This window comes from Phoxinus phoxinus (assembly GCF_949152265.1).
Source record: "Phoxinus phoxinus genome assembly, chromosome: 20".
Taxonomy (NCBI): Eukaryota; Metazoa; Chordata; class Actinopteri; order Cypriniformes; family Leuciscidae; genus Phoxinus; species Phoxinus phoxinus.
Window position 1 is genome coordinate 11175069 of NC_136895.1, and position 9505 is coordinate 11184573.

The window sequence follows — 9505 nt, forward strand, 5'->3', positions numbered from 1 at the left end:
TGAATGACACAAAAGTTTTACATATTTTCCCAATTGTTTTAACCAATGCAATGCATCATTTAATAACCAAGTGTGTGTATCCTTTTCATTTGTATCAATCCTCTAGATGCAAATCTCGAAACTATTTTCATAATCATTAGTTGTTCCCACTCCGCACCATTGAGGGCGATATTGAAGTATGTCCACACGAACGCACACGTAGAAGAAGAGCTACTTTAATCACGTTTCTACTGTGTCTTGAGTATATGAAGTTGTTTGCTGGTTCAAAATAAGGTAGGCATTTTATACTACGTGTGTTCATAAGTTTGATATATATTAGTGCGCGTCTGCTTGTTTGTAAAGCCGATTATGACTGTGAATGAACATGTATGGGTTCTGTATGAAATCAAGTAACTTACTGTATCTGTAGGAAGCGTCAGCAAAAGCTTTAGAAGTTGGCTTGAGTGACAGATAGTTGTGATCTTTGTTTTAGAATCAGAAATACCTTGACAATCAGTAATATTCAATAATACATCGTACTATGCGTGGATTCATTTAGGATCAACTTAAGCTTTTTTACAGATCAGTACAAGGTCGTGAAGTCATGAACAAACAAAAACTACAGAGACGTGTAAACTTTTAAAAGGAAATTAGTACTTCACTAAAGCAGGATTCTCAGTAGGATATTTCGCTTTCGGAAATAGAGCATTTGTAGTTTTTTCATAACAAGCTATAGTTTGGTTAAAGTCAATATATGAGACAAAAGGGTAAAGTGAAGTATTTACGGAAGCGTAAGTTACGTTACATTGCATTCATAGTGCCATTCTTTGTGAAATAATTATTTAGTCAAAAGTGACAAAGTGTACAGTTATCGCGGGACAGAATTTGAAGTTTATTCCACGGTGATATTCTATTTTTTTCATGTAAGTTAGGCTACTTATATATATATATATATATATATATATATATATATATATATATATATATATATAATTTTATACGTGGAAATATGTTAGGCAGAATGAGTCACGGTCACCATTTACTTGCATATGATAGAAAATAAGGAAAAGTGTCACGAGTCTGTGAACCTCCAGCCTCTGTTAGTGTTCCTCAGGTAACTTTTCTGCTTTTCCGTGGTTTATAATGTACACACGTTGGTTAACTTTGTATACTTGCAACGTGTGCGCTTGACAAACTGCAACGCGAGTGAGCTTTTTGCCTCATGTCTTTCACACAGAAGAAGTGAGTGAGGTAAAGTCCGAGTTTACCTTTACCTCAGGTTGTCGTCGACGGTGTTGGGTTGCCATGGCATCACGAGCAGGGCCGCGCGCCACAGGAACAGACGGCAGCGACTTTCAGCACCGCGAGCGCGTGGCGGCACATTATCAGATGAGGTACGTACATGTTGTGAATTGGTGTGAATGTAAACAATATATTTCGTAGTAAAATTTTAATCTTCCGCGTATGGTTATTCCTGTTGTACAGTACTTTTTTTTGAAGAAAATCTATTTGTCATTTTACTAATATCTGCGTTGTACGTTATTTCTTAGTAAATTGTCAGTTTTTCCTTTTAAAAAGTGCTTAGTAGCCTACCTTGGAACATTAGTTTTGAATCTTGAAATAAGTTTTTATTTTCCAGTTTTGCTATAAATTTCAGTTTAGTTAATAATAGCTTAATAGCTTATTAATTCAATAATAGCTTTGTTAGTTTTTTATTTTATGAACACATTTCTATTTAGTTTGACATCTTAGTAATACAAATAAAAAATGGTTTGAGATTGAACAAAGAACCAAATCAAATTTTAAAAGTAAAAATTAAAAAACTCATTAATATTAAAGATGAAATCTTTGTGAAACATGCCTAGTTTCCAGCTGTAAATATAACAGTGTGACCACTGGTACATAAAAAAAAGTTAATCTAATAAAAAAAAAACTGCTGTGTGAAGCCAGTGTGATTAAATAATGAAGTGTGTGTGTGGGGTTGTAGATAATAACAGCTCCTTCTAGCCTGTAACCACCACGCAAACATGAAATCTCAAACTTACAGTAGTAGTGCTTTACAGTTTTTTTTGCGCGTCTCGCACATGAAACTGCATTCTAAAAACACTGCGCTCAAGTTAAAAGAAGTTGCGTCTCATAACTTGTCTCATAACCTTGTGTTATTTCCCATTCCACTGCCACCAATACATTCTTTGTGAACATCCGCTCAGGACTAGCTATGTGTTGTACGCTACAGTCCTCCATTGAGCGCGTTTCACTGGAATTTGGGATAATCCACTTGTAGTCCTAGACCTTCAATTATTTAAAATTCATCCCTATGTTCACAAAACTGTGATATGATAATAAAAAGGTAATAAACATGTATGATTATTAACGTGTTATCCAATAAATTAAGACATGATGATGAATACATGGGGAAAGACTTAAAACTACTTAAAAAAAAAACCTAATCCATTACAGGATTAATCTCTGAAGTTACAAAGCTCCCCTGATCCTGTTGAACTGACCCCTTGCAATCCCCCCAGTGTGGCCCTGAAGTCTGAGATCAAGAAGCTGAACATCGCTCATGCAGTGGTCTGGTTTCTTGTAGCAGCACAGGTGGTGGTCAGCCAGCTGAACCTGGTGTCTCATAAAGTGGTGGCCGCTCCGTACCAGTGGGAGTACACGTATCTTCTGAGCATCATACCTACGGTCTTCAGCTTCATGGCTTTGCCGAAAAACAACATCAGTTACCTGGTCATCTCAATGATCAGCGCCGGGCTTTTTTGTGTCGCTCCTATTCTTTATGGAGGGATGGAGATGTTTCCGGTGGCTCAGCAGCTTTATCGCCACGGCAAAGCTTACAGGTTCATCTTTGGCTTCTCTGCCGTGTCTATAATGTACTTAGTCTTGATTATTTCGGTTCAAGTTCATGGCTGGCAGATCTACTACAGCAAAAAGCTGCTGGACGCCTGGTTCACCAACACACAAGAGAAAAAGAAGAAATAAGAGACTGCTGGAGAGTAAATGTCTGTCAGCTGTTTGTGTCTATGTTGCCGTCTCCTGAGGGCTCTATGATCACATACGTTTTTATGATTAACTGACTAACTCATTTGAGCCTAAGAAGAGATCAGATTTGTTAAACCAGGATCTTCTGTTCTTCTCATCCACTGGCTCTCGGCCCAGATTCTGATTAGGTTTGAACCGCTGCCTTTGTAATCTCTGTCTGTTTCCACCACGTTTTCCACACGCTGTTTAACAGATCCTGTACCTATCCACAAGGGAGCCAGTGGGATCCAGACGATCCTGGGAAATATATCTTCACTTATAAAACCCACTGCAAAGTAATCCATTTACTGCAGTGATGTATGTAAGATAGTCTGCTCTTTTCCACGAATCATCTTACAATTAAAATATTACAAAATGTAAATTGTTGTCATTTTTTTCAATATTTAGTCTACACTTGATCTTACAGAATTTGATATTGGCTAGTTATTTAATTTTTAGGCCCTCCTTTTTTTTCTCTATATATGATAAAAAAAAAAAAAACTTTCCACTGTACAACCTAAGGGTATTGTTTTCTAGAAATGGTCAGCAGATAATTAACTAATGTTTGTGAGGTAGTGCGGGTTGACATTGGGTTTATATATTTGCTTGAGATTTGTAACTTTTCTTGTATAAGAATCCATAATTTGTGACTGCAGTGGTGTCAATAATGTAATCCAAAAAGTTAATTTGAATCAAACTAGCCTATAATAAATTAGTCCATCAGACGTACCAATTTCCACAAACTCTTTAAACTGATAACGAACATAACATATTTCCACTTTGAGATATTTGAACTGTATTATAGTTTCAAGTTGATGCATGAGACTGGCTTTTGCTGTACACGACAGACTATAGGTCTCCTTTTAAAGCCCTTTTGTAGCCAGGACGTGAGTGGATAACAGCTGAGTTGATGTGAAGGCTTCTAGGTAAGTGCATATCCTCCATCACTCTCATGGATGCACAGGTTCTGAGCTTTATTAGCTTACACAGATTAACTGTTTAACCTTTGCACCTCAGTCTTATTCCTTTCCTATGGACGTTTCGGTCATCATTCCAAATACACTGTCATAATCTCAAAGTACGTTTTCAACATACTTACTTTGGGTAATTAAAAATAATAATATATTTTTACCCTAGTGCAGTTTTCTTTCCACACATTCCCATTGGCTTCTGCTGTCGCGTCCTAAAACTTTTACTATTATGTTTCTTTTTTTGTGTGTGAGTATTTTATGATTGTAAAAGACTGCCGTGCCATTGAATAAAAAATATTGTGCTCAAACTGCTCCTATTCTATTTTATTTGTATTATTTAAAATGAAAAACGTTAAATATAAGGATAACTGGTCACTGGCCCAGCAAATGTAGGCCTCGTTTGTGAAGTGGAGTTGTTCGTGATGTCGAGGAAAACCACTGACAGGAAAATACTCGTCTCGTCTGATTGTTCACGTTATCATACAGGTGTCCAGCACGTGCACAGCTGCATTTATACTACTAATTATTTCTGTACTATAAAGGCAGAAACGTTTCTACATCATCATAGTTTTCGGCCTTTTTTTCTTTTTGCAGTATAGAGAGATTGTTACCGGTAATTTGCCTGTTGTTCAATGGCGTATCTGAAATGCGTGAATGCTGACAATAATTTGCATCTAAAACAAGGCTCACTTTGATTAACAAAAATGAAGTTGAGCAAAAAAGTAATTCATCTTTAAATGTGTGACATACGTCAATCTTTTACACAATGCAGTGTTTATTTGGACGTGAATTCCGTTTGTTTGTTCGCGTCGAATATCGTGACTGTGATTGTAATCCGTGCGCCTGCTTTGAATCTCTTCATGTTCTACACAGATTCATTCTTATGTAAAGAATTATACTGACGTGTATACAAATATTAAGTTATTCACATAATAGTTGGCCCTTCTAGGCACATTTGACATGTTAATTTAAAATCCTTAAAGGTATAGTCCACCCAAAAATAAGAATCATTTAGGCTACTGACCCTCATCCTGGATAATTAAAAAAAAGTAGGCCTACTTTATATCTGGGATGGCATGAGTATGAGTGAATAAGATAAATTTCATTTTGGTTATAATAGTTAGGCATACGTGACACTTTTATCCAAACTAGTTACTAATGCCTGTTTAGGGCTTCTTGTTCTCTCATTATTTTAGTTCAACAGTAGGCTACAATGCAGTTATGTCAAATGTTTTCACTGTCAGGTTTATTGGCACGTAATGATTTAAATAATTCTGTCATTCTGTATACTTAAAGCCAAGTAATGATACCACCTGCCTGACCCACGTTTCTTGTCATTTTTGGTTTTTGCAAAACATTGTCCATTACCGTGGCCATAGCTTTTTCCCCCTTAGAAATGCAAATATATCATGTCAAACTCAACATCTGAGATCCTCCTACATAAGTCATAACCAGGCATGCTCGAGAACCAGATCATTAATGGGGAGATGATGGATCGCTCCATTCTGCTGCTCATATTTCTTTCAGGTAAGTTATTGTAACATTACTGATTAACTTTCAGAAAAATAGATGTAGTGCAGGGATTTTTTATCTATACAGGTTGAGGGACCTCTCTCTATATATATACATATAGCTCTCATTAAGAACAAAAAGGGGAAACAATCCTGTTTTATAAATGTATACACTGCAATTCAAAAGTTAGGGATCGGTACGATTTTTTCATGTTTTTAAAAGAAGTCTCGTATCCCCAACAGGGCTGCATTTGTTTTATATAGCCTATATATATATATATATATATATATAAAAACTGTGATATTGTGAAATATTACAATTTAAAAAAACTGTTTTCTATTTGAATATATCTAAAAATTTATTTTATTCCTGCGATCAAAGATGAATTTTCAGCATCATTAGTTTTCAGTGTCACCGGATCCTTCAGAAATCATTCTAATATGATGATTTGATGCTCAAGAAACATGTCTTATGTTGAAAACAGTTGTGTAGATTTTTTTTTCAGGATTCTTTGATGAATAGGAAGTTCAAAAGAACAGCATTTATCTAAAATATAATATTTTGCAACATTATACAGTTATTTACTGTCAATTTTGATCAATTTAATGCATCCTTGCTGAATAAAAGTATTATTATTTTTTAAATCTTACTGATCTCACTTGTATAAGCTTTCTGGTTCAGATAAATGCTGTTTTTTTAAACTTTCTATTCTTCAAATAATCCTGAAAATCATTGATGATAATAAATGTTTCTTGAGCATCAAATCAGCATATTAGAATGATTTCTGAAGGATCATGTGACTGAAGACTGGAGTAATGATGCTGAAAATTCAGCTTTGATAGCAGGAATAAATTACATTTTAAGATACATTCGAATAGAAATGTTATTTTAAATGATAATAATATGTCACAATATTACTGTTTATATATATTTTTAATCAAACAAATGCAGCCTTGGTGAGCATACGAGACTTCTTTTAAAAACATGAAAAAAAAAATCTTAACGATCCCAAACTTTTGAATGGCAGTATGTTATATATTATCATAGTGTGCTATTGATTCAAGATCATGGCAGATATTCCAGAATTGAAAATTACTCAAATGATATTGAATCAATTAACAAAAAACATGTTCATGTAACAGCAGAACCATCTTGATTTGACTAAATTACCTTGTTTGTTGTTATTTTATAATTATATTCATATTTATTTGATAAAGGTTTAGGTGAGACATGTACATACATTTAAAGTTTTGAAATAATAGCCATTATAATTTTATGCAATATCCCATTGAACTTGTCAGTATTACATTTTATTGGCTGGCATCCTAATGTGGATTGTCCAGGTTAGGCTGATTTGCATATGTCACGGTCATTTAAAGAATTATGTGCAGGAATTTCACTTGTAAATGACCTCAAGGTGCAGAGCTGTCAGGTGTGGGCTATCTCTATAGTATACTGTACTTTTTGGGCCAGGAAAAAAGCGGCCCAGCCATAAATAAATATTGTCTGGACCTGTGGGTGCATTACATAAACGGCAAATAAACTGTCAATAGGATAGAGCTTTCATTATTTAAATGTGTTTACAACACAATAGGCCTATAAATCACATTGCACCAAAAATGTTGTACTGATCCTAATCAAATTTTTTTTTTTTTTTTGAACAGCATTTACAAATGAGGGGTCACAACAGAATGTAACAATGATGGCTGAAAATGGAACAACGGCCAGTTCCTACGCAAATACTACACCTCTTACTACCACTACCGTCACTTCTCCAAACACCACAACATCTGCTACTACAACCATCCCGCCAACAACTACAATCACCACTACCACTCCTACGTCTACTACCACTCCAACTACGTCTACTACCACTCCAACTACGTCTACTACCACTCCTACTACGTCTACTACCACTCCTACTACATCTACTACCACTCCTTCTACTCCTACTACCACTCCTACTACATCTACTTCCACTACTTCCACTCCTACTACAACTACTACCACTACTTCCACTCCTACTACATCTACTACCCCTCCTACTCCATCTACTACCACTCCTACTGCATCTACTACCACTCCTACTACATCTACTACCACTCCTACTACATCTACTACCACTCCTACTACCACTCCTTCCACTCCTACTACATCTACTACCACTCCTACTACCACTACTTCCACTCCTACTACCACTCCTACTACATCTACTACCACTCCTACTACAACTACTACCACTCCTACTACCACTACTTCCACTCCTACTACATCTACTACCACTCCTACTACATCTACTACCACTCCTACTACCACTCCTACTACAACTACTACCACTCCTACTACAACTACTACCACTACTTCCACTCCTACTACATCTACTACCCCTCCTACTCCATCTACTACCACTCCTACTGCATCTACTACCACTCCTACTTCATCTACTACCACTCCAACTACGTCTACTACCACTCCAACTACGTCTACTACCACTCCAACTACGTCTACTACCACTCCTACTACGTCTACTACCACTCCTACTACATCTACTACATCTACTACCACTCCTACTCCATCTACTACCCCTCCTACTCCATCTACTACCACTCCTACTGCATCTACTACCACTCCTACTACATCTACTACCACTCCTACTGCATCTACTACCACTCCTACTGCATCTACTACCACTCCTACTGCATCTACTACCACTCCTACTACATCTACTACCACTCCTACTGCATCTACTACCACTCCTACTGCATCTACTACCACTCCTACTACATCTACTACCACTCCTACTGCATCTACTACCACTCCTACTGCATCTACTACCACTCCTACTGCATCTACTACCACTCCTACTACATCTACTACCACTCCTACTGCATCTACTACCACTCCTACTGCATCTACTACCACTCCTACTGCATCTACTACCACTCCTACTGCATCTACTACCACTCCTACTGCATCTACTACCACTCCTACTACATCTACTACCACTACTTCCACTCCTACTACCACTCCTACTACATCTACTACCACTCCTACTACAACTACTACCACTCCTACTACATCTACTATCACATCTACTACATCTACTACCATTACTACTTCCACTCCTACTACATCTACTACCACTACCACCTCATTAAGAGCTACCAAATCAACCACAACTGCCATTTCAACCACTTTGTCAACATCACTTATGATCCCTAAACTACTCTTAACCACTCTTAAACCTACATTTATCATCTCTGACCTGCTCTTAACCACTCCTAAACCTACAGTTATCATCCCTGACCTGCTCTTAACCACTCCTAAACCTACAGTTATCATCCCTGACCTGCTCTTAACCACTCCTAAACCTACAGGTACGCATTGCAGAGTTCTCTGAAACCCCATGTCAAACTCAGCTCCTGGATCGTCCCTGTCCTGCAAAGTGTATAGCTCCGACCAGCTCCAAAACACCTGCCTGGAAGTTTCTAGTAATCCCGAAGTCTTTGATTAGCTGGTTCAGGTGTGTTTAATTAAGGTTGGAGCTAAACTGGATAGGAACGCTCCAGGAACTGAGTTTGACATTCCTGTCTCAAACCCAGGCCGGTAAGACTCAATCAGCTCCTGAGTTGTGAATCAGTAAATCATGTACAGAAATTTGGGCACTGGTAAGGATCCTATAGTCACTACACAATGGGACAATGACTACTCGATGTCCGGCGACGTCAACAACGTACAAAGTTGTAGAACGTTACCGCTAATCAACAACAGGCAGGACCGATATCTTTATAATATTATTTGTTATGCTGTGTAAACACATTGTTCAGTTACATATCCTTACAACATTTCAGCTGAATATTAATTATAAATGTTAACTTGATGTGTTCACTACCTGTCTAGCAACGTGTGGGTATGCTGACATAACGTTTTTTTTTTTTTTTTTTTTTTATCTTATAAATCAGTATATTGAGTTGGCTCTTGCGTTTTATGTTTCGCGCTTCAGGAATGTGACGTCA

At 37.0% G+C, this 9505-nt stretch overlaps 1 protein-coding gene across 3 annotated transcripts; it reads left to right on the plus strand.

The window, feature by feature from the left end:
• Nucleotides 1–155: 155 nt before the first annotated feature.
• Nucleotides 156–3388, plus strand: jagn1b (jagunal homolog 1b). 3 transcript variants are annotated; one of them, XM_079592273.1, is made up of 3 exons: nt 156–273; nt 1217–1373; nt 2505–3388. In XM_079592273.1, exons 2-3 carry the CDS (start codon nt 1285–1287, stop codon nt 2965–2967), a joined length of 552 nt encoding a protein of 183 aa, XP_079448399.1. In that variant the 5' UTR covers nt 156–273; nt 1217–1284; the 3' UTR covers nt 2968–3388. The 3 variants fall into 3 exon arrangements, with proteins under 3 accessions (XP_079448399.1, XP_079448400.1, XP_079448401.1); XM_079592274.1 differs by having other exon boundaries at nt 1220–1373; XM_079592275.1 differs by having other exon boundaries at nt 1259–1373.
• The last annotated feature ends 6117 nt before the right edge of the window (nt 3389–9505 follow it).

Bases quoted from the DNA above. Each gene is read 5' to 3' on its own strand.
- jagn1b (XM_079592273.1), top strand. From the start codon at position 1,285: ATGGCATCACGAGCAGGGCCGCGCGCCACAGGAACAGACGGCAGCGAC. The intron at 1,374-2,504 runs GTACGTACATGT...CAATCCCCCCAG, and splicing joins GCGGCACATTATCAGATGAG to TGTGGCCCTGAAGTCTGAGA.